Genomic DNA, 26,410 nt, shown 5'->3' with positions numbered 1-26,410 from the left:
TTGCCCCAAATTCAAATCCAGTTACATTTTCATCCAACTAGAATGTATAACTCATACCCCATTATTCGAAATTATGGGTAGGAACGCAGAGAATACTTTAACATCAACCATATGATTATAAATATGTAATCATCTCTCAACGCACATGGTGAGTATAGTTTTACGCCGCTTTTAGCAATATTCCAGCAATATCACGGCGGGGGACACCAGAAATGGGCTTCACACATTGTACCCATGTCGGGAATCGAACCCGGGTCTTTGGCGTGACGAGCGAACGCTACCCGACTGCATCTCTCAACATACATAAATAACAGTAAAAAACACAAAGTTTGTAGAATACAGAAGTATTTTCTAAGGTTACTAATAAATGATACACTGATTACATATATTAAAGGCCTCTTTCACAAAGCTTTATTGCAACAAACCGAATACACCCATGCAGTGAGCATGAGACTAAAGCCCCCTTTACACCATCAAAAACTTGGATAAAAAAATATGGTCAAAGTCCATTTTGACCAAGTTTTTGATGGAACTTTGATGGAATAGAAATCGATCTTATTTCTCGTCAAACTTTGATCAAAGTTTGATGACGTTGATTTAATTTAGACAATCAGACTGCAAGGAACAGTTACCCCTTTTCAACCGGAAATGCATAGAGTCAAGTCAAAATGAGTCAACTATTTTGGACTGACGAGATGTTGGAAGAATTAACTGATTTGTTTCAACAACGAGCAGCCATTCTCAGGACCAAATATGCCTTTGCTTACCCCGACGTCGCCTTCTCAACATGGCAATACACAAAATACATATGACAACAGCAAACAATTTTTCGTCAGTAGCATCCATCTTGGCAAGATAATTCCCACCAAAACTTTGACGGCCTGTCAAAAACTTGATGAGTGTAAACAGTCAAACTTGGACCAATTTTTTGATAGTGTAACGGGGGCTTAAGTCTTGTATGAAGATAACATGCAGCAAGCTGGATTTAGCCAAGCTTACCGTAAAAGACATTTTAAAAACTAGCACTCTGTTTGTCATAACAGACATACTTCCCCTTAAGTGTGTAGATATGTACTTCATAAGCGTTTTCACATAATAATGGATCATGGAAACAGTTTTTCACAGCCGGAGCACCATCACTGATTAGTGCTGTGACAACCATGCAGGATTGCCGAATAATGTCGCTTCTGATTGAACAAAGAGCCTGTGTTATACACAAAGAAAGTTGGTTGGTTCCTTTGGCCAGTCATGGTTTCAATAACTCGCGAGTCGACTCCGGCATGGGAGAGAAGCGTCAGCGTGGTGGCGCGGACACAGTGGTTTGTGTAGATCTTGCTGAGTTTGTATTCAGTGGATATTCCTTTCATCATCTGTGAGAGTGTGTTGTGGCCGACGGCTTTCAGTGTGTACCAAACATTCTCCAGTTCCTGCGCGTGTTTACGCGGCTGTTGAAAAAAGGCCGAGTTCTGGGGGTTCAATTTTGAGCAGTACTTTCGGAACGCTGCCACAGGACAGGATCGGGAGCCTGTTGCGTAAATACGAGGTTTGCCTTGCACTTTCTCAGTTGGATTTTTAGCAGCCTCTGTGTGTCTCAGTGTTAAGAACTCTACCCCTTCATCGTCTGTTTCAATGGAAAAGGAATGAACAGTCAAATCCCTTTGATTCTCACAACCTCGCCTTCCAAAGCCTAAGGTAATATCAAACCACACTTTGCGCTGGAGATTTATCGGGGAATTTATGGACTGAAATTCTCGAATTCGTGTCAAATCCTCCGGAGATATTGCTTCATAGTGTGCAACACTGTCAAGACCTAGTTTCTTAATATTTCCCAACACACCCATGAACACCTTGTTAGCATTGTGGAATTCTTTATCTTGCAGAATGTTTATGTTTCTATCATACGGAGGTGAGCGCAGACGCCGGTGAATGGCCGCTCTCAGGCCAATATATGATGACTTTGAGTAATATTGACCATCTTCAGTGCGAACCTCTGCATAAAACTGTCTTAAGTGTGCACTTAATTCTTCAGTCGGGAGTTCCTCAAACTCTGTTGATTTGTCATGTTGTGTCAGCCATTCTGAATAAAGAGGAATGATGTCTTGTCAGGCAAGCCTGTCTAATTGTTCTGACATTCTGATTGTGCCTCAACTCAGCAAGATTATTAGTTTTTATCTTATATGTTTTAAAAACAAATTACAAAATAAACTTTTTTACCATTTCTACAACATACAGGGTTCAAAATTCACGCAAGTTGACTTGTCCAAGACCAGTAAATTTCAGGAAGAACTAGTAACAATTCCTTGTGGACTAACACTTTGGCAAAAAGCAAACTCTACAGCTGAACATGTCTGTAGACAAGTGGAAAATAAAATAAAATTTCTAACCCTAATATACAAAGTCTCTTACATTGCACTTCAAACATAAATCAAAATAAAAGAAGTTAATTGTTCTCACGTCTAAAAATATTTACTCCCCATAGCGTAGTTCGCTGGGTGCTTTTGGCTCTCCCATCCAGTAATATGGAATCTAGTTCAGACTCCTCAACTGTAGCGAAACGCCCTGTAGACGCAGACTGACTTGTGGGGCTCTCTGGAACAATCCTATCCTTGTCATCTGTAGGAAATAATTCCCATGTTTATAATACAGCCATAAGGCTCTGCACTCCATTTGGCATTTCGATTATATGTAATTAGGGATCAAATTTGGGAACCTTTGAAAAAGAATTCAAACAGGTGACATCTTATTGCTATTGTCATGATTACTTATATAATGAGACGCATAACTGCAGTAGACTCAATGGTACAAGTGCCATCAATTCATAAACAGATGAAAACTCACGTGATGAGTACCCCCTACATGTTGGTTGGTTGGTTGTTTAACGCCGTACTCAGCAATATTCCAGCTATATGACGGCGGTCTGTAAAATAATCGAGTCTGGACCAGACAATCCAGTGATTAATATCATGAGCATCGATCCACGCAATTGGGATCGATGACATGCATCAACCAAGCCAGCGAGCCTGACCACCCGATCCCGTTAGTCGCCTTTTACTACCCTACATGTATGTTGACAGACACCTTCACTTCAAACTAATGTGTGAGCATGGGGATATGCCGCTTTTAGCAATATTCCAGCAATATCACATCGGGGGACACCAGAAATGGGCTCCACACATTGTACCCATGTGGGGAATCTAACCTGGGTCTTCGGCATAACGACTGCTACACCATTGTTCCCATTTCAAATTAAACCACTGGTCAGCTTACAAAATTACAATAGCCTTTACCTAAGCATAATAATGTTAACTGTTTACTTGAATTACATTACTGAAAGTCATACTTGCAAGTAATGGCCACACACTCATCAAAATTAATATGATTCATATCGCCATTCATTATTACCTAACATGTCAATATGGAGCCCCATTCCATCCTCGCTCTCCTCATCGTCTACATTCCTTGATGTTGATGCATTTGGATCTGTGACAATGTATTCATCTTCGGTTGGCACGGCACCACTCATTTCCTGTTTCACATCTGTTGATACATATATAAATATTTCCAAGCTGATTTTTAGCGCATTTTTGTAATCATGGTGATTGACAAGAAAGTTCTTTTTCAAATATAATTCTGATGAAATTATCATGTTTTGTTTACTTGATTAAACCATGACCAATGTCAATTCACATATTATTTACAACTGATAAAGGTATTAACTATAAAACATTATCATTACCATAATTGATTTTTATAGTTTTAAATAAATCCTCAAAACTGCATTGAAAGTACACATGGTATTGTCCGTTGTAGTTTTCTATGGTGGCAATGAACCAAAACGACATTTTAAATATGGCTGCCATAGCGGCCATAACCACAATGCTGAGTTCCACATTTTTTAAGACCTTGTGGCCAAAGAGGAAATGTCTAAGACAGACAAAAGCTCACAATGAAAGCAAACAGACAAATGAACGAAAGATGACAGACGTGCCATGAAATAACTTAATTTCATCCTTCAATAAAAATATTATCAATCTGGTAATGAATATTATTAAGGGAGATGACCCCATTTAATTAAAAAAGTTTTTATTCATCTAGCCATTTATTTAAATTATTACCTAAAATGTTGTAACTGACTGCCATTTCATCAGAGTTGACCCCATCACGGAGCTCCCTTGATGCCGATGTATTTGAAGCATCTGTGGCAATGCACTGATCCTCTGTTGGCAGGGCAACACTTCCTTCCTCGTTTATATCTGTTAATAATTCAATGTAAAGTTTCAGATTGGTGACTTAATTTATTTGGTACATTGTGACAATATCAAATTAATGATCACTTTACTTCTGACTATTAATTAACGCTATGATAACTTGATTCATACCATGTTCTTCAACTGAAACAGTCCTTTTCTTATTTGTTGTGATTTATTTATATATCCTCATCTGAAATGTTAAAACCAACTATTATTGAATCAACTTGTTCATTTTTCAAAGGAAAAAGCCAAGACAAAATCAGCAAGTTCTTAGTCTCTTTCTTTCTACCATGTTGATGTAATTTTGGAGTTAATGACTATGCGGTAAAGCCAACGCAAGATCGATAATACGGATTACCGAATGGATCAATGGCTCAGTTTTAACTTCCCCAAATAATACCTTCATGATCATAACGTGAGCCTTATATCACTTTGTAGAACGGAGCGACAACTCACATACTTTAACATAGGATTACGATGATCATAACGTGAGCCTTATATCACTTTGTGGAACGGAGCGACAACTCCCATACTTTAACATAGGATTACTATGATCGTAACGTGACGCTAATATCACTTTGAGGAATGGCGCGACAACTCCCATACTTTAACATAGGATTACGATGATCGTAACGTGACCCTTATATCACTTTGTGGAACGGAGCGACAACTCCCATAGGCTTACGATGATCGTAACGTGACTCTGATGTCACTTTGTGGAACGGCGCGACAACTCCCATAGGCTTACGATGATCGTAACGTGACTCTGATGTCACTTTAAGGACAGGCCCTGGTCAACCAATGCACAAGCCTACCCAACACCGTTCTACTCTTTGGCTGACACGAGACACAGAATCATTCTGTGCTGCAGTAAGTCTGAACAATGTGACAATGCTGTGGTGGTCAACACCTCATTCCACAGCATTTCACATTCACTATATCAGTAAGTTCAGTCCGTGACTTTAGTTACTATTCACTGTTCATTGTTTTTTCTCTAAACCGTCCAAGCTGACACAAGTTCGTAAGTTATGACAAAGTGTTCTGAAAACAAAGTTGAAAGAACACAAGGCAAATAGTATATTTACAAGTTTTGGCATTGGCCGTAAGTTGCAAACACGTTTTGGCACAGACTAGAAGTTGCACATGTATACAAGTTTTTAGCACAGACTAGAAGTTGCACATACAAGTTTTTGGCACAAAGCATAAGTCGCACTTTAGCCGCACCTAAGCCAATCCAGTCCCCACTCATAACTGAAGCACAGGGCAAACTGAAGCACCGAAACCCTGCTCCAGCTGTGAAAAGCAAACACAGTTTTCCATTCTATTCAACACATGCAACAAACAAAGTGTGAAACACAAAGAAACCATAGCAACCAAAACCAAAAACTGACTTCAGGACTGCACTGGTACCAATAATCCTTGTCCTGCACCATGACCGTAGAATATATTTATCTCATGAAAAATAATAATCTAGAAATGCATACAAAAGCAAGTCTAGCCAGCTCAAGCTAGCTCTATTCCACATTCTGAAATCAGCATAGGGAATTTTTTTTTTAAGAGTCAAGAAGGATATTGTGTAATACAAGATTTCAGAGACTAAATGTGAGTCTACAATAATCCATATTCTCAGATTAAAGAGATACTCAAGAAAAAGCGCCAACAACAACCCTACCGCAAAGTTAGTCTGAGAAATAGTCCACATTTTCAGATCATGAAAATAATCTGCCGGATAATCTCTCAAAACAACATTAACATTATCAGGATCATATTCACTTGGCATCAAGGATCCGGACACGTCTAGGTTTACTCCAATAACTTGGCTTCAAATGTTTCCTTCCATAGTGTTTGTAACAAATAGATGGTCTAATCATGAGATGCAAATTTGTACTGTGATATACAGGTATCAAACGGCAGAGAAACATTATCAAGTAACAACAATGTCACACCAGATCTGTGTCCTTTAACCATGGCTGTGATAATACAACTAGACGTGAATTCTGCAAAATAACAACAGCTATAAATCAGCTTTTTCAGTCTGCAAGTACAATTAACAGCGGTGACTATTGGTCTGGAAATCACTATTGCAATAACTATTGATATTGAAAGAGACTATTGCGATCACTATTGATATTGCAAGCAACTATTGCGATAAATATTGATAGTTTTCAGTGTATCATTTAAGATGGATTTTAGAGTCGAATTAAACCTTGGAACAGAAGTCTCCTTTAAATGTGATAACCATAACAACAAATAAAAAGTGAAGTTTGAGATATGACTGATTTGTTTTTTCTTTACACACATCAATACAACCATGTGTAATCATGTCATACAGAACACACGAAGCTGACAGCATGAGCAGCCATCACTACAGGTTGGGTATGATGACACACCAGGGCAACCAGGCATGTACAACCTGGGACGCATCCATGAGAATATCACCACTGAAGGCGACATTGAGGTTTTCAACCATTATAAGTTTTTTCACCTGATCTCGCAGTATATGTCATGCATCTGTATCAGCGGGCTACATGGAAAATAGTTGCCTGCTTCTTAACCAATCAGAAGCTAGTATTTTAATGCAAGGTAAGATAAAATCAGTTGTATTTCCCCCTTGGGCGACACAGAAAGTCGCATTACGACATGGTCACAATACACACAGCGCTACTAATCGCTACAAACTTATAATATTCATTAAACCAAAACTGTTGGAGACTCAAGATTATTACAACTGTCCATTGAAATATCAGGTTATTTAATACAAAATTGTTTTCAAGAAGACCCTTATCAAGAAACAAATATACATCTACAGAAGAGTAACTGTCAACTTTCATATGAGGATAGGCAGCCATAACACGAGGACAATTTCTCCACCTTCTATCAACCAGTGCTTGCTGCAATCAGACAGGGAACTGACCAACAAGAGGCTGATGTTGTGGGCAGTTGGGGTACAATCACACACTAATACAACCAGGAGACCAGCGTCTTTACATGTGGTGTCACACCTGACACAGGTTTGGTTGTAAAAATCAACTGGGAAGACATCAGCCCCCATTCTTCAATACGAGCCCATTTAATGTCTTGGATTACTCTTCACTATGCCACAATGTCATAAACCTTAACTGCTTGTCATTCTAGCACAATATGGCTGCTTTCAAAACCGGTTGTTATTTTGCAGAATTTCATCAACGAACACGGAGGTATCCTAATGTTGACGAGCTTGGGAACGTCCTAGCCCAGGCCACAGTTGAATCAGGAAGCCAGTGTGTGGACTTACCTTGTGATGCCAGGAACCACGCCCCCTTCATCGCTGTACTGTGGCACTGGGTGTGTCAACATGGCAAGTGACAAGATGGATTAAAGCTTTAAATGTCTATCAATATTAATTACCAACCCCAAAAGCCATAATTGATCTTGTCACTTTATTTGTCATAATTATACAAGAAACAGTGTGATTGTAAGTGTAATATAATAGCCACAAAAGCCCTGACCTCCTTACAGTGGGAACATGAACTATCTTGAAGTAACGTCATCATACATGAGTGGCAAACTTGAAAACAAAATCAGATGCAATCCAGGATATAAGATCAAAATTCAACTGAAAATGTTTAAATGGAAACTTTATTTGACAATATTTAACCAAATGCATGTCTATTTTCTGTTCAATGAACTCCTGGATAACACAAACAAAACCAGGAAATCAAAGGTTTCTGATTTGATAACGGAAACCCAAGTGTTATACGTTCAGTCACCACCCAATTTGGAAAAAGATTTCTCAAAACTATTTCCATCATCAAATCAGGTTAATCTCTGATTTATACATGTAAGAATACACAAGGCCATGATATCAAATGTGATATATATACTGGTCAGAGAATGAGCACTATTAAGGATGCGTTTTTTCCTTTATATGTCACAAAACCTATTAATCGCCAAATGATGCAAGTTTTTTTAATTCTTGCATTAATTTGTTTCATCAACCATGGCCTTATAGTTCTTCAAGTGCAGATGTATGACTATTAGTGTTCTGTATCAGTGCTAGATCATACTCTCACCAATATGCTGAGAATCTGGTATCCATGTTAAGCTAATCAAAATTCTTGAATTATTTCCAGTACAACAGACTTGTTTGGCCAGATAGAAACTTAAGAACTGAAATGTCATTTATTTATAATCTACTAGCCCAAACTTGGCTCTAAGCATAATTTTCAGTACAATTTAGCGTTGTAATGTGGACTATTCTTAGCTAGGCTTACAAGACAGAACACATTTTATTCTTTGGCTTTGGACGAGTGACAAAAGTCGCACACTGACAATGTCAATACTGGACTTGAAACAGTGGACTCGCAACGCTGAAGTTCAGAACCTTAACTCTCCACATGGTCCTTATTTGGCCAGCTGGAAATTTAAACCACACATTAACAGCCTTCGGAATTCACACTAGTCTGCTAGTCTTAGACTTCTAAATTGAGCAGAGGCCAAGTAAAAAGCCAGTCAGGTAGTCATTGACTAGTACATTCAAAGCTAATAATTCTGAACCAGTTCTCAACGTTTCAATTTTGACACAAATTGGCAGTGAATGAAACTGACAGAAATGTAAACATAGTAAACATTTTTCTTGTGTTAAAGTAGGACTAGCTACAAACTCGAAAGACTAGTTTAAATTCTTTGTTTCTAAAACTGCATTGAAATTCAGGAATTTTACCTCATTGTCGAGAAAACTGTCTGCCTCACACATCTGGCAGCATAATGCCATTTTGTTTTACAATCATAGTAAAATACACAGAGAATATGGATACAAGGAAGACTGTCTCGGTCCCCTAACCTTATTATTTTCCCTTCTGCCAAACCCTTACTGTACTGCTATAGCAATAACTGAAGCAAGCCTAGATTTTCAACAGGTTCTGAATCTCCCTTCTCACTGGGGCTAGATTTTTAATCTAAAACGAGTTATAACCGCAATGTGTCTGTTTCAACTTGGCTTACCATCTCACATCAAGTAATTACACATTTCAGAGTTTTTCTTTCTTCTTATTTTGATACTGCAGTCAGCATCATTTGCAGTCACAAGAAGGTACTGACATAATACAGACCCTTATGGCATAAAATGTTTTTCCACTTCATTCATTGTTGCATGAACATGAAGCATACTAAGAAAGGATGCAGCAGTCATAAATTAATTCTCCTATTCTTATTCATTATGATAATTGTTTACTTTTACAACATGTACAAAGCATAGCAAAACTGATACCAAACAATGGAGGCAGTGATAGACACTAACTTTTTTATTCCTATAGTCCTTATAATTGATAACATATAGCAAACCCTTAAAATTGGCAAATAACTCCTAGTCCTCATGATACTTTTACTATTGGGCAGTTTGGCAAGGCCTACAGGACTAGTGCTACTTCGTAACGGTGTGGAGGGTAATATTCTCAGCTGATGATATGATCGAACACTGTACAAAACTGAACTGCTGGCCCTATTCAGACTTGGGTGATGGACGGACGGACGGATGTGTGTTGTCATGGAAGCTTACTAAGAAAGAAATGGAGTGAGTTGGTTTTAACGCCGATTTGAACAGTATTCCAGTTATATCATGGCGGGTCAGCTTAATGTGGGAGGAAAGCCTGAAGTGATGCAGGTCTCGTGTCACACGTTTACTATTTTGGTGAAACCCACGAGCTCGTAGATGGTGCTGACACGAGAAACATGATCGGGTTGAACTGGAATTCGGACCCACAATCATAGGTTTCCGGAACTCTGCTCTGCAAATTGTGGCACCTTAAACGAGTGTGAGGAAGAAATGAAGGAGTATTCTCATTATATTAATTAAGGGTTTGTAGGATAATATGTTTATGTTTATAATATGAGGCCGATATTATGACTGCAGTAAATGGACCCGTGAAGAGCCGGGGTAGAATAGGTCTTCAGCAAAACATGCTTGCCGTAAAAGGTGACCATGCTTGTTGTAAGAGGCGACTAACGGGATCGGGTGGTCAGGCTCGCTGACTTGGTTGATGCATGTCATTGCATCCCAATTGCATGGATCGATGCTCATGATGTCAATCACTGGATTGTCTGGTCAAGACTCGATTATTTACAGACCGCCATCATATAGTTGGAATATTGCTGAGTGCGGCTGAACAACCAACCAACCAGTAAATGTTAAACATGTTAAACATTTCCGAATGGAGAATGGCATAAATATTTATTTCTTAACCTTAATTGGGAATTTTTAGGCTACAGATCGTTAACACATATCTTTGATTTACTTTGAAACATTTATGCTGAGTGAGTATGGATTTTATGCCGCTTTTAGCACTATTCCAGCAACATCACCAGAAATGGTTCCACTTATTGTGAAGAATCGAACCTGGGCTTTTGGCGTGATGAGCGAATGTTTTAACCACAAGGCTACCCCATTTATGTTGAATAACTTACCCATGCTTTATGATAAACAATAGGAATTGTAAAAAACAACAACTGATGCATGGGCATAGGACTGGGGGTGGCTCTATTCTCTACATGACATGCAAAGTTGCTGAAGGATGTTGTTACACGCCTCAGTCAGCAATATTCCAGCTGTATCACAGCAGTCTGACAGACAAGTTGTTCATAAAATGAGAAATTATCTAAACTTCTTGCCATCAAATCTTCATTAGACAGTTGATAGATGGTTCTTCCATCACAAAGTGGTAACTGGGGATGTATCTCGAGTCAATGACCAGATTCTGCGGAAAGTGGACACACAAAAGAACCAAACACTTTCATTACTGACCGTTCTTAAAATGTTGATGTCTAGTGTACACATTTGTGTAAGCTTGAGTTGTGAACTCTTGTTTGGAGGACTCATGACTGAATTGGCCAGCAGTTCTACACACAAATGGAACAAAGAAACTGATAATTACCATCATTGCTGTAATCTGCTTCATTATCGTCTCCATAGTCATTGTCGTCTTGAAACACTAAAAATTCATCTGCACTTTGATCACCATATTGTCCTTGAACGTGTTGACTGGTACTGGGTTCGGCGTAATCTGGAGCATGTGGAACGTTTTGATGGAAGGAAGATGATGAAGAACCGGGTGATTGAGAATGCGATGATTGTTGATGAGAAAGTCTTTCTGAAGCTGCTTGAGATGTTTGCGTATGAGGTACATCTAATGAATAATCTATTTGCATGTATGGAGTCTCTTTCTTTGGCACAATGTCGTCAGGTTCTATTTCTATTAAATCTGGATCTTCTGGTTCTAGTTTCACATTCACTGGAGTGTCATTTTGATGAGATTTTGATTGTGTGTTTAGAGATGGACGTGGACTGATTTGAGGTTGTGAGCGACGATGAACAGGAGATCTGGGTCTTGGAGACTCAGAAAAAGAAGTCCTACTGCTTTTAGCAGGTGGTAGTGGTAATGACACAGACTGTTCATGTAATCTTTTTGCCGTGTTTAACACAGGTTGTGGCTGATGAATTGGTGATATGCCACTTGAATTGTTAGTGTTTTTCTGGGGCATTAATGATCGATCTACATCGAACACAGACAGTTTTAACGTTTTGCATTCACTTTTTGAAATTATGCTTGCGTTTGATGACACACCATCCACTTTGAACGTCACTTTGTTTGCTCGTAGAGCCACTTGAACATTGGCGTCTTGAGTTGTGCCATAGGAGTTCACCGACGCAGGGAAATCAAGATGCGATTTCGTCCCTTGTTGTTGAAGAGTCATGTATAAATTACACAAATCCACTGGGATCGTAAACTCCAGCGTGTCAATGAACATTTTGACTTCCTTCACGTAGCCTCACTGTTATACTGGGAACGGTATTTGAGCAAGTAGGGTTGACACTTCACCGGCACGTTACATCACCCCACCATAGCCACTGAGCAGGTGCGCGCAAACTGAGGACAAAAGCTTTTGGTTTGGCGTCGGTTATCCGTTTCAATTCCAAGCACCTTGCACGCCGATTTACCTCTTGTTTGATTCGATGTATGTTTTTCTGGTGTAAACACGGGGTGTTTTCTTTTTCTTGAGCGTGAACACTTCCAAAATGCCTTCTAAAGTTCACGAAAATTCATCTCAAGATTTAGGCGGCCATGTTCTAATAAGCTGACCCAGTCGGAAATGCTCGGGTGTTTACGACAAGCTCCGATATTTCTAATGCAAGGATGCGAGATAGAAGATATCAGACAGGAAGGTTGCGATACGTTATAGCCAAGGTAGATAACTCGGCTTGTCCCGGAATAACACGAGTTGGTCACGAATGCTATACAATTAATTCTTCAGCCAATCGGGACTCCTCGGCTTATTCCGGTACATCCGAGGACATCCGAGTGTTTTTTAATCATGTGACGATAACACATTCTACAAACTGCGTGTGAGAGTTACTTAAATAAACAGATACAACCAGTAACACTACAAAAAAAACCACAAAAAACGATGTATGTATCAATATTTAATAGGTAAAACATAAGGGCGAACGCACAAGTGAAATGGGGAATGTTAGTATACACTGCAGCAGGTCGTGTTGTCGGCAATGTGAACAGGACTTTTTAGCATGTTTAGCTGAATTCATGCATAGTCATCGTCCACATTAATCGTCGTAAAAAAGTCCCGTGTGACAAGAAAAGATGTTATCAGTGACTTTGTCAAACAACAATACAGTATTACTAAACCCATGATCACCCAAATATAAACCAGTCAGTGTGTCGTTGAGCACTGTTTGTGAGTGAGTATGGTTTTACGCCGCCTTTAGCAATATCAGGGCGGGGGACATCAGCAATGTTTTTCACCCATTGCATCCATTTGGGGAATCGAACCCTTGTCTTTGGCTTGCCAAGCGAACGCCTTAACCACTAGGCTACCCCATCGTTGACGAACTAGATATAACGCGGAATGGTAAAAGAAGGGATGACAAGATTAGCAAAGTTTCAGTGTGTCTGCTGAACTGGTCTATACTCATTTTTAATTTATTCTTTTTCTTCAGATTCTTGCTGTTTTGAAACAAATAATTATATTGGACCTAAAACTAATGAAAACATTGTTATTGTTGGCGTTCTTTATCTAATTGTTCTCTCAGTTGTACCGTTGTTGCATAACAAGTGAAGTGATAGATTTGCAATGTGTACAATACCACATACGTCATTTTCTTTCGTAACCAATAGGTAACTTTGTGTATGTAATTGTGTGAACAGTCCTCATGGAATAACTTGACGGAAGAACTATATCCCGAGCTCCACTCAACTATTAGCAAAATATGAGAAAAAAATATCATGAAACATAAAATTATATGAAAAGCGTACAAAGCATCAGGTCTTTGAAAGGCATTTAGAAGTGATACACACAATGTAGAGGTGAAAGAATGGGCATAGCATGGGCACATTGAAGCCAGCTAGGTTATTAGCACCGACAACGATCAACACAGATCAAAGCAATAAGTCCCAAGCACTAGGCAGATAGGTTCCCTGGTCACGGTTCATGGCTGGCTGGAGTCTCCTGATGTCAATGGCTTCTTGTAGTTTTCTTTGTCGCCAGTTGTTGTTGGTAGACAGGACTTTGGTGGCTTCAATATACATAATCGAATTAAATAAAAAAACAAATTCGGTATACATTCTTTAGCCCCTCATTCATTCATTCATTCATTCATTCATTCATTTAAGTTTCTTCTTCTTCTTCTTCTTCTTCTTCTTCTTCTCTTGACAATTAAATTTGAGAGGATACACAGGATATGCAGTGTTACGTTAAAATAAAATCAGTAGTGCCTGTCTGGAAATACATTATCATGCCTTACCTAAAACATCCATAAAGTGTTTATATGAGGTGCCTTAAATGATGCCTAGATTCACGTTTAGTTTTCAGCAAAAGCAAAAGCAATTAATTTTTTTTACTGTTAAATTAATATCTAAATTGAGAATATGGCATTTGTGTGAACAATCCCCATGGCATCACTTGACGGGAAAAGAGATACATTCCAAGCTCCACTCAATGTCTCCTATTTGCAAAATGTGTACATGATATTTTAATTTTTTTTTATGAAATCAAAAGAATACAAAGTATGATTTCTTTCACAGAAATGTATATTTATAACTTCCCACACTGTTTTCACATGCCAAGACTGATATAGGTTATATATTGTTTCTTACAATATAGTGAAACATACCTATTTAGACATCAATAAGAAAATGCCACATGTGCCTATAGATCATATTCTACATTACAAGCGGTAGAAGTATATATGATTTTATGCGTCCCGCGTTAGGTTTTATACCATGAACCAGAGATGACGAATTTATCTTGCCGATATGTTTCAGTCTGGCGTTGTAAACTAATTACAACAAATTGAAAATTGACAGAAAATATCTGTTCGATTGAGCTGAGGTTAATTTGTGCCGTCATGTGACTTTCAGCTTTTTGCTCTGCAGCGGGGAACAAGACATTTGGGTTTTTTCGTTCAGAAATCCACGTGCGGTCTGTTTTCTTCGTGGCGGGGGAATGGGATTTATTCTCCCGCTCAGAAATATATTTCCCGCCAAGGCGGGATACATGGACTTAGTATTTTATCGAGATCACGTGAACGAATCAGATCATAGCAGGTACCAACCACCGTCCTCTTGGCATCCGGCATTGTCTTGGCATCTAATTTAAGAACTCTTGAGTCATATCACTGTACAAAGCTGATACAAGTAACTTATAGACTGGGATTCCCACATAGAATGCATGAAACTGAGTGCTCATAAGTTTTGGCTACTGTGTCACACTTTGTAAGAAGGAAAGACGAAAAATAAATTTCAACATTGAATTATTGGCATCCGCGTACCAGACACCCAATTGCATCAAGCGTATGGGTTTGCTGCATCTGGCGTACGAAAAGGAGGTTGGCATCCTCATCTCTGAACACTTCATTTAGGTTGCGTTGCAGAAATTGTAGAGTGAGTGAATCTTATTTTACGCTGTTCTGAACAGTATTTCAGTATTTCAGTTACATCACAGTCTGTTAGCTGTGGGAGGAGAACCCGAACAGATGCAGGTCTTGGAGGTTTTTCACTTTTGTGAAACCAGGGAAACCCACGAAGCAAATCAAATTTGGGATCATACATTTCTGGCACGCCTAAGGAACGCAGCTAAGGACAGTAAATTGTGGTATATCAGCTTAATTGTTTGTTGTCTAATTCACTCACTCACTCCATTGTGGTCACCATACGATACATGATATCATACACTTTGCGATACATGAAACATCGTTTGGTACATGTGGCTCCATGACTCATCTATTGATAGGTACATGTTATTAGGACAAATGAATCTCAAGTCACATTTAGTGACGACGGGGTAGCCTAGTGGATAAAGCGTTCGCTCGTCATGTCGAATTCCCGGGTTCGATTCCCAACATGGGTACAATCTGTGAAGCCCATTCGTGGTGTACCCGCCGTGATATTACTGACATATTGTAAAAAGTGGCGTTAAACTATACTCACTCACTCTCTTACTTATTCACATTCAGTGAACCATTAAATAGGGTAAAGGCTATTCGGACAAGTATCTCTTAAACAGGATTCCGGGGTAGAATAGGTCTAGAATATGCTTGCCGTAAAAGGTGACTATGCTTGTCGTAAAAGGCGACTAACGGGATCGGGTGGTCAGGCTCGCTGACTTGGTTGATGCATGCCATCGATCCCAACTGCGTGGATTGATGCTCATGACAACAATCACTGGATTGTCCTGTCCAGACTCGATTATTTACAGACCGCCGGCATATAGCTGGAATATTGCTGAGTGCGGCGTTAACCAACAAACCAGAACCAGAATCTTAAACAGAATTATCCCTAAGCAAAATGTGATACATACTAATCATGACCAACACAATCTTCTATTATCACCATTGCAATGCGATAAATCCTGGTACCATTCGCTACTACAAATAGCTGTCCAATCAAATAACTCATTTGCGAGAGACATTATGTGCTAAGTTTCTCATTGGCGAGATGGACATAATGAAGTCACTTTCGAAACGAAGCTACAAAACCAGGTATTGATTTTATTTAAAACTATGAGCCAACACCTTGCAACAATTTTTGTGGCAGGCAATTTCTTTTCTTTTCAAAAGTCTGAAGAATAATTATTTTATTTCAGAATTTTCGGGGGAAAATTGTTTTCTTTTATGAAATCTCAGGCTCCTCCCCACTCCCCCAATAATGTGAAATAGTCGGTCCCCAAGAGTTGAATCAAATAATTTCATGTCATCCCATCCGATGGCGTGGATCGTTGCTTGTTGTTGCAGGCATTGGTTTGCCTGATCCAGACTCGACTACTTACAAATAGGTGTGATATAGCTGGGGTATTGCTGACTGTGCCGTTATACGACAAACAAAAATAAACACTTCTTGCAGAACCGTTTTGCTTGTAAAGACAAATTAAAGCGGGGAAAAACATTTCCATTATTATAAGAAATCTCTTCTAAAGGTAGAGTCCATCGTACGATTCCGACTATATTATAAGCATGCGTTTATGAAACACTTTGAAATAGCGATGATATTAGGCGTTCGCGAAATTGTGAGCTTAATCCTGTCCCACTGGTGGCACCCATCACAAACACATGCAAAGGCAAGTCAAATGTTCATCTGAACAGTAACAACACGGCAACATATAGTACAAGTCAAACTAGGGAGTTGCACCAGCGTCTCATCAAGTGCTTGTTGTGTGCAGCCGGCTACATCTCCATAGTAAATAAGAGGGAGGTAGCCTAGTGGTTAAAGCGTTCGCTCCTCACGCCGAAAACCCGGGTTCGATTTCCCACACGGGCAAAATTTGTGAAGACCATTTCTCGTGTCCCCCGCCGTGATATTGCTAAAACCATACTCACTCACTCAATGTAATGTAATGCATATCTATTTGTTACATAAAAACAGAAGAAACAATACCAGGGCCCCGTTCCACAAAGTGATCTTAGCGCTAAGTCGATCGTAACTCCCATTCTTTAACACTGACTTACTACAGTCGTAGCGCTAAGATCGCTTTGTGGAACGAGGCCCAGGACTTTCAGAGAAAAGTTGACACCTTGAAACATTGACTTTCGGCTGGGGAGATATCTGTGCTGGAGTACTTAGATGGCCCATTCTGTTAAGTTGGCCTGAAATAACTTTTGTAAAATAAAGTCAATTAAAATAAAGTAAAAAATATGCGTACACTAAGAGTTTAAGTATCGTATGTTACACAGTGCCATTTATTGTTGAAAAAGTTATCTACTAAATATTTAGTGCTTGCATGGGCTTCCTATTTTAGTTGTATTGCAAATCCAACATAGAATAAGGTTATGAATAAATCCCCCTGACTCCAAAAAATTTATTTACCGATTCGCATTTTAGCATCACCCATGTGCTATCAACACACGGACTGCCCATTGTCTTAAACATGTGCACTTGAACAGATCCACCTGAAGTTCAGCCAGTTTGTTTTTATACCTATCAGAAGGTCCAGTTCATGGGAACTAACCCTCCCCGGCATGCGAGAGTCACCCATCATTAACTCTTGTGCTGATGCAGCCTTCAACATCAAGAGGTACATTGATCTTACACAAATATATATAGAACGTCAACACTAGATTTTAACTAGACCCGTGAAGATCCGGGGTAGAATAGGTCTTCCACCATGCTTGCCGTAGTTGCTGAAGACCTATTCTGACCTGGATCATCATGAGTGAGTAAGTGAGTGAGTGAGTGAGGTTTAACGCCGCTTTTAACAGTATTACAGTTATATCACGGCGTGTCCGCTTAATGTGGGAGGAAAGGCCGAAGTGATGCAGGTCTCAGACGTTTACCACTTCGATGAAACCTACGAGCACGGGTATGGTGCTGACAAACCTAGAAACATAATCGGGGCGAACCGGGATTCGAACCCACAATCACAGGTTTCTGTCGTGCCTAAGGGACGCAACTCTGCACAGCGAATCGCGGCGCCTTAGACGACTGGGCCACCCGTGCCCCCACAGAAAGTGATGCAAAGATCCAAGTTCAGGCTAGTAATCTCAAAGGTTTTTGGCACTACTATTTGAGCTAGTCTTGTTAGCTCTTCCATGTTCGTTTCATGGGTAACCCGGTACCTACTTACTTATATTGGAGATTTTACGTGCGCTTTCCGACTGCAATCGTGTGTCGCACACGGGCCCGCCAGGCCATTTGATGTTTCCGAAAGGGGAAAAAGGAAGTGGTGGTACAACCCAGGAGGGGTGTTTAAGGGTTGATTATATAGTAATTTTGAGATTTGGAATGAATGCCAAGAGTGGGTAGGGGGCGAACTAAGGAAGTGGTGGGTGGTTTGTTAGTTTATGTGATTTGGGTTTTATTAGTTTATTTGGGGTTTAGATGCGACTAATTAGTCCCGTTTTAATTAAGTATATGCCTAAGGCTTTGAATTTTTCTAATTTATTTTGTTGATTTAGGATTGATTCTAGAGTAAGTGCAGTATTAAGATTTAGGTTGGTTTGTAATGCGGTTCGGTGTGTTTGGTAGTGTGTGCAGTGAATGAGTACGTGTTCTGGTGTTTCTTGTTGTTTGCAGTGTGGGCAGGTTTCTGTTGCGTGTAGTTCAGCTATTTTAAGTTGGTTATTTAGTTTGGTGTGGCCTGTTTGTGGTTTGGTGATTATTATCTCGATCTTTTTGGATGGGTGTAGTATTTTTGGTTTAGTTAGGTTTTTTTTAAAGAACTTTTCTGATTTGGCTATTTGAGTTTAGGTATATATTTTGCCATTTTTTTGTGATTTTTTGTTTAGTGAAACCTTTAAATTTCTGATTTTGAGATAGGTAGGTTTAAGCTTATTTCTGGGAGTTTAAGGGATAATTTGGCTGCTTTATCGGTGTTTTCATTGCCAAAGATTCCTACGTGGGCGGGGATCCCAATGAATTCTATTTGTTTACCTTCCATAGTTAAGTCGTTTGAGCTTATGAGTATTTGGTTTATTAGATTGTGTAGGGCTGAGGCCATGCCCATTAGTTCGGCTGTGAATATGGATTGGTTGTTTGGGAGTCGGTAGGATTGGTTTATTTTAGTTGGTTGTGCGATGTGGACTCCGAAACCTGTGTATTTGGAGATCGGATCTGAGTATCCGTCTGTGTATATGTGACACCAATTTGGCCAATTTTCGTGTATGTATGCTAGTGTGGTAGTTTTAGCGATGTTAGGGTCAGTCTGTTAAATAGTGTATTGGCTAGTGTCTATCTTAGGTATTTTAAGTTTTGGGGTGAAGATATTTGATTGTTTACTGTTTTGTTTGAGATGATTTATTTTGTGTTCATTTAGGTCATTGATTATTCTTTGGAATATTGGAGTAAGTAGTCGATGTTTCCGGGCTAGGGCTTGGTTTTTGGCGCTCATATTGTTGTTTTTTATGTTTTGGATTAGAGGGTTTGATTGGGACGCGGCCCAGAAGTTTAGGGTTAGTTGTCCCCTACGTAGTTTAAGTGGCACTTCTCCTGTTAAGGCCTGGAGTGAGGTGGAGGAGGTGCCATGTTGAGTTCGTGTGATTAGTTTTAGAGCCTGATACTGGACTGAGTCTAGTTTTTTAATGAGGGTGTGGTCATAACGTGTGAGCTGGTGCACCGAGATTTCATGCTTTGAAGACAAGATGTTTTGAGATACAGTAAACTACGTTTATAATGAACACGCTTATAACGAACTGGCGGAACTGGTTTTTTTGGTCCAAGCCATTTGCTGTATATATGGTGTATAATTGTTATAACGAACTTCAGTTACAACGAACTAAAATTAATGGTCCCTTTGAGTTCGTTATAACCGTAATTAACTGTAGTTTGGAATGCTTGAGGATTTTTTTTCATACCTGGTCCTACAAATTTCATACTGACTAGAGCTTTCAAAGAGGCAGGTACATACTGTTTATGGCAGTCAGAAGGAAATGTTCCTCTGAAAGTTTGTTTCAACCCTTAATCACATCTGTGGATAAGTGTTGCTCGTTTAGTTAGCCTTAATGATTCAGAATAAAAAAAGCATGTTTCAGTGCTGGTCCAATATCTTTATCACATTCCAAGTTCAGTTACAGAATTTTAACCAAGTTCATGCAGTCCAAAATATTCCCCAGATCTGCCTTACGGAATACAGATCTTGCTTCAAATGAATGAATTTAAGTACCAAAAGCTTATACATTCACTAAAGCATTACTTGGAATTGTTTTAAAGCCAGATTTGATTGAAATGATTCCAATGAGCAAATGACACTGTAATTGTGGACATTTTATGAAGATTAAGTCATTTTGGCGGCCATCTTGGATTCTCTTCGCCACCAGTGGGCGCTGCATATTAGATTTGAATTATATACAACATTGACGCAATTAATTTTATATAAATGACTAAAATTGACAAAATAATGATGATATATTGAATATAAATTGACGTCATAATAGATTTTAACCATTTTGGCGGCCATCTTGGATTTTCTACCACCAGGTGGCGCTGCTGAGGTGGATCCATATCCAGAAATGTTTGGAATGTTTCAATGTAGAAGTGTTTGGTGCTTTTAACCCAAAGAGCACAATTTTGTCTAAAATCCAGCCTTAACCGCCCCACTATTCACAGACCCATTTACCTTCGTAAATGTGATCAAGTTTCTGCCATCATAAAGCAATGTAAAGATATTTCTATAATCAGAGCTGCAGATAACTTTTTGAGCAATTGAGTTTTTACTCGAGGGTTTCTATATTAAATGGTTTATAAGTATAACATTTTTCATAGGGTAACCAATATTATTTCACTCATCCATACATCACTCTATTGGGATTTTCCCAAAATTAGTGAACAATTATTAGATGTATATAACTGTACTTAATATAAAGGCTTGACTCAGAAAGTAAATTAGCTCATAATTGTGTTTCGGAAATTAGCTCCGTTGTACCCTTGCTGAAAAAGCTTCATTGGGTATTTACGCGTACTGTTTTTATGCATTTGAGTTTTTCCTTTAATGCATGCGTTTTTGTACACAAGATTTGGTTTTAATATTTTTGGGAGTATTTTACACAAATATGCAGCTTATCCGTAGCTCTGTATAGCGTACACACACATTTTGATAATGAATATCATAAAAATGACCATGTATGTGTCTTCAACTTGTGTATTGTTGTTTTATTCCATGTTTGCAAGTGAATTGAGATATTTTTATTATTTTGGTTCATTCATTGTTAATGTTTGTTCTTGTTGCTTTGTGATTAATTCCTGTTTTTAAGGAGCCATACAAATGAGGACAAGCCTGAAGCTTCTGACTGAAGAATTACTCAACGAGGCCTGGGAAACTGTTTTGTACAATTTTCTATTTGTGATAAGTAAATCACTAGAGGAATTTGAGGTCGTTCGACATGTAACATTTCTTCAGTGTAGTAATATTTTCACCTGCATTTTCATATAATTAATAAGACTTATAAAAAATTAAAAGCTACATGTTTATTTTCTTAATTCTTAAGAGGAAAATCACCTCAATATGCATTTGTTTTCATTTCAATAAATTTAAACCTTTCATTTTTCTGTAACTTATGTTAAATGTATTTAACATAAGGTGAACGAAGTCGTCTCCGGGCAGCTGCGGTTCCCTCCATCCTCCCACATACATTATGTACCGGTACATCAACACTACCAACTCGACCAAAGAGGGCACATCAACTCCGTGAAGAAGAAGCCAACATAGCTATATGGAATGTGTTGTCAGAGGTGGAAACTGGTATTGGAGAGGATTGTGCTATCACAAGCCCAAGTAGCTTGAATTGAGCCTCTTGAAACATGTCAAAGTAACTCTCAGTCTGCTCAGTGCAGTTTGTTAGGAAGTTGTTCCATAGAAACCTACATCAATAATCCCAAAGCTGTTTTGTACATTGCTGGTTTCCAAGATTATGACCATTTCTTGTTTTTCTTTCACTCGCTTGGTCCAGCAGTTTTTGAACTGAACTATCAGTGTGAACTCTTGCACCCAAAATACCAATTGTTTTTAACTCTAATGAAATTAAGACAGGCCAAGGATGACATAGAATTAAGTTTGCAATAACATGGATCAATTTCTTATATTTCCAACTGAAGATACTACAGATATGGCCATCAAGAGCAACTGTTGATGATCACATGCCAACAGATTTCGGTAAGAAGTTTAAAAACACTAGGGTCATTTTGGATGCAACAGAGATACCAATAAAGAAGCCATCTCATGTTGATGCTCAGAGCATGACATGGTCCAGCTATAAACATCAAAACACATTGAAAACCATGATCGGCTGCACACCCAGGGGGCAGTCTCATTTATTAGCGAATCTTTTGGGGGTTCTGCAAGTGACAGACAGATCATAGAACAGTCTCCTTTACTTAACCCATCACATGGTATGTTTGAAAAACAGGATAGCATTATGGCTGACAGGGGCATTATGGTTCAAGACTTATTTGCAGCCCAAGATGTTCAAGTAAACACCCCAACTATGTTAAAAGGCAAATCACAGTTAGAACCAGAAGATGTTGTTAAGGACAGAAGAATTGCTTCAAAAAGAATCCATGTTGAACGGATAATGGGTCTGAGTAAGACTTTCAAAATCCTGAAAAACATCTCCCACCAAGTAAAGTAGTACTTGGATCGCGGATTGTTTATGTTTGTTTTGCTATTTCAAATTTCAGAAATTCCATTGTAAATGAATTTGCTTGAAGCAGCTCTTCTTTGCGATATCTGTGACTGAAATTTGTAGTAGTAGTAGAATTTTATTCTGTAGTGCGAGTGATTGAGAATTGTTTTGCACCGCTTTTAGCAACATTCCAGCAATATCATGGCGGGGAACACCAGAAATGAGCTTCACCAATGGTACCCATGTCAGGAATTGAACCCGGGTCTTCAGCGTGATGAGCAAACACTTTAGCCATAAGGCCACCCCACTGCCTTATTCAGTAAAAATATAATCAGTATGGTCACATGGCCTATAGTACAGTTTTCCATAATAATAAGTGGTCATGTGAGGGCTCGTAATTTGAAAACATGTTTCACATGCAGAGCAACAGATTTATTGAGATGTGCATTTCTTGTATTTAGCTAATTGACCATTGAATGAGTGTTGTTAAAGCTATGAAAAGGTAAATACCTTATTCTAATCACAGAGTACCTAGGGCATATAAACATAATATGATACTCATCTTCGACAAAATCTAAATGACAATATGTATATAAAGTATTAGAGTTATCTACATTTTCACATTTTTGGAGCTGAACTGAATTCATTAAGGCGTTAAAATGTGACCGGTGGTGTTGAAAATTCAATTTGTAAGGTAAAGTCTAACAATACCTAATTTGATGTGTTTTATTGATAAATTAATAATTGAAATAACATGTGTCAAAAGGACTGATTAAGAAAACAAAAATGAGTTGTATTGAATCATTGTATAATCAATGTTAGTGTTGTAGCAATCAAGAAGTGAGAATGTGAAACTGTAACAATGAGTGTACATAAGCAATACTATTGACAATCACTTCTGTGGTATATATAGTCCCACATTGTCTGAATATAACTTCATTATTTGCACCAACATTTTTCAAAAGTTGAATTTCAATCAAACATATGTCATTTTTAGTCAATGAGACAGTCTTTAACTACAAAGAACAGCAATGGGCTCACAATATTTCAGTTATTTGAGGCTTATCCCACTGAAAACATTTTCATACAAGGCTAACCTTACATTTGTACTGGCTTCTGGCTTTCAACGGAGTGTGAAAAATCTCCTCACGACCCAAACAGTGTATGGAGTGTAACTTGTGACACAAGCATGTCATATTAAAATGTGAATCTCTCTTGTGTCAAAGAAATTGCTTCTTTTCATTTGTTATTTATGCATATGGTAAGCTTTGAAATGCAAGATGAAGGTGACATGCTGTCATTTTTGTTTGGTGGTATTACCATATTTAGTCAAACAATTGATTGGCAAACCAAAACCACAATATTTTAACCCTGCCAATGACTTGTAATAGTCTCAAATCACAGCAGATTATTATTTCTAACTCTGTGTACCGTATTTACACCTGAGCTCAATGTACCGCTCCACTGATGCTCTTACAATGTGTATGTACATCGTGGTAACAGGTTGTAAACCTGTTCGGTGAAATCTGGAGGAAATCCAAAATCTCTCTCTTGAGTGTCTGAATAAATATATGTGTATAACATTATTTGAGTACTGTGTATATTCTTCAAAGGGAATCTTCATGAATCTTCAACTTCACACTAAACTGTCTTAACGGTAGCTAAATCATATAGGACATGTGCATGATTCACAAGTCAAATTGCTTATTCATTGCAAATATAGATAAAGGCACAGAATATGCATGATGTATGCAATATATACTAATTTGTATTAATATAACATTTGATGTTGACATGAGCATATGAAACAAATTGATATTTGAAAAAGATGTGAACTTATTTGGATCTTTTTCTTAAGTGATACAGAATTTACACCAAAGCATAAAATGATACTTTAGTTATAAAGACTGACGAACAGTCACCATTTGTCACAATAAGTTTGCAAAATGTTGATTTGACGCTGGAGACCAATAACCGAATAAGAGAAAAGAACATCATCAACAAAAAGTCAAAGGAATATTTCTATTAGATCTTGCTATTACTGTATGACATTTTAGATTTTGAGATAATTTCAAGAATAAGACAACCCGAATGTGCTTAATACACAAACTCCCAATGGGAATCAAACATGCATGTAAGGTTATTACCATTAGTACATACACAAGCTCGGACACAAGCTCATCAATGCCTTAATGATGTTTCCAGGGGAAAAAAAACATGATTTACAATGTGGGAGCAATGTATGGTCTTAGATTTTTGGCATAGAACAGTTCAAGTTTTGGAATTAACGAGTACTGACAGAAATCTTAATCAACACTGATCTTTTCTACAAACATGTCACAGAATGTGTAAACAACAAAATAACAAAATTGAGGCTTTGCTAAGTACATCTGTCCCTGTACCTGACAGTAGTAGTGACTGCTGGGATTTAAACAGATCTGATTGTTTACATTGTAGTGAAGATATGGAAAATGTTTACCAGGTTTAATGTGATCATTCCTTCCAGCATATGGACATTTCACCTCAACCAAGTTATCAGCATCAATAATGGCATCTGGCGTAGCACCCAGATAGGGTTCAGAACAGGAAACAAATAGACCTGCCTTTTTTGTTTTGATATTGTACATGGACTCAAATTTTGAAAGTGCTCTTTTCTCATACTGCTTTCAATGAATTACAGGCTTACATGATAATATTTTTGTGGACACAATTGATTTGCATAACTTCTCCTTATTTCTTCGGTTGGTCCTTTTGGTCACTTCACCAAACCTTGAGGCTGTGAGGCGCCACTTTCTTTCTGTGTGCCACACTGGGCTCCGGCCCTGGTCTTGCGTTGCTGCCTCTATATCTTTTGCAGATTCCTCAGTTACCTGTAAAGAAAAACAAAAGTCAAGACAAAAAAGAGATGCCCCAAACAATATTTTTTCACATAGTTTGTTTTACATGTCAGTAATCTGGAAAATACCTAATATACAAGTTTATTTTTCTGTTACAAGGGAACTAATCTGCTTGATCATGATTAGGCATTTTCAAAATTAGTTAATTGCATTTTACAAATGACTCATTAACACACAACCCCAAACAGTAAGATGTTTCTATATTTCCTCATAAGCTATGATTTTAACTGTGATGAAAGATGAAATCTGAAAGAGTTTAGGTTTTAAAGAAATTTACATGTACATGTATTATACAACAGAATTTCCAGTGTTGTGTACCTTCAGTGCCGTGTCAACCATGTTTAAGGTAGTGATGGTCCTCAGCAGCTGCCTGGACAACAGCCTTTGGGTGAAGATATCTCAGGGCCATATTATGAGATGACTTTGAGCAGTAGTTTGTCATCATGTTGCACCACGGACCTATATAACCTTTATACAAGTCCGTGGTTGCACACATGATCATTGTAGCCACTCATCTGTCTGTATTTATGTGGCCTTGGATCTACCAGCATATGCTGAGACCATTACTTTGACGGCAGTTCTGCAGCTGTTACGGGTGATCCTGAATACAATATTTTGATACTACATTGCCATAATAATCCTGTTCAAAACAACACTAATACAAATATTTA

At 38.4% G+C, this 26,410-nt stretch overlaps 1 protein-coding gene and 1 long non-coding RNA gene across 3 annotated transcripts; both read right to left on the bottom strand.

Moving 5' to 3' along the window:
• Window positions 1-395: 395 nt before the first annotated feature.
• LOC124128709 lies at window positions 396-12,370 on the bottom strand. 2 transcript variants are annotated; one of them, XM_046492152.2, is made up of 5 exons: window positions 11,159-12,370; window positions 4,116-4,253; window positions 3,403-3,537; window positions 2,455-2,613; window positions 396-2,077 (listed from the first exon to the last, which is right to left on the bottom strand). In XM_046492152.2, exons 1-5 carry the CDS (start codon window positions 12,030-12,032, stop codon window positions 1,137-1,139), a joined length of 2,247 nt encoding a protein of 748 aa, XP_046348108.2. In that variant the 5' UTR covers window positions 12,033-12,370; the 3' UTR covers window positions 396-1,136. The 2 variants fall into 2 exon arrangements, with proteins under 2 accessions (XP_046348108.2, XP_046348116.2); XM_046492160.2 differs by lacking the exons at window positions 3,403-3,537; window positions 4,116-4,253.
• A 10,852-nt stretch (window positions 12,371-23,222) lies between these two features.
• LOC124151635 lies at window positions 23,223-26,333 on the bottom strand. Its single transcript, XR_007219700.1, has 2 exons — window positions 26,058-26,333; window positions 23,223-25,712 (listed from the first exon to the last, which is right to left on the bottom strand). It is a non-coding gene; the product is annotated as an uncharacterized LOC124151635 (long non-coding RNA).
• Between the last annotated feature and the right edge of the window lie 77 nt (window positions 26,334-26,410).

This window comes from Haliotis rufescens, unplaced genomic scaffold (genome assembly GCF_023055435.1).
Source record: "Haliotis rufescens isolate VD_foot unplaced genomic scaffold, xgHalRufe1.0.p SCAF_9, whole genome shotgun sequence".
Taxonomy (NCBI): domain Eukaryota; kingdom Metazoa; phylum Mollusca; class Gastropoda; order Lepetellida; family Haliotidae; genus Haliotis; species Haliotis rufescens.
Note: the sequence above shows the minus strand (reverse complement) of the source record. Positions and strands in the feature narration are given on the sequence as shown.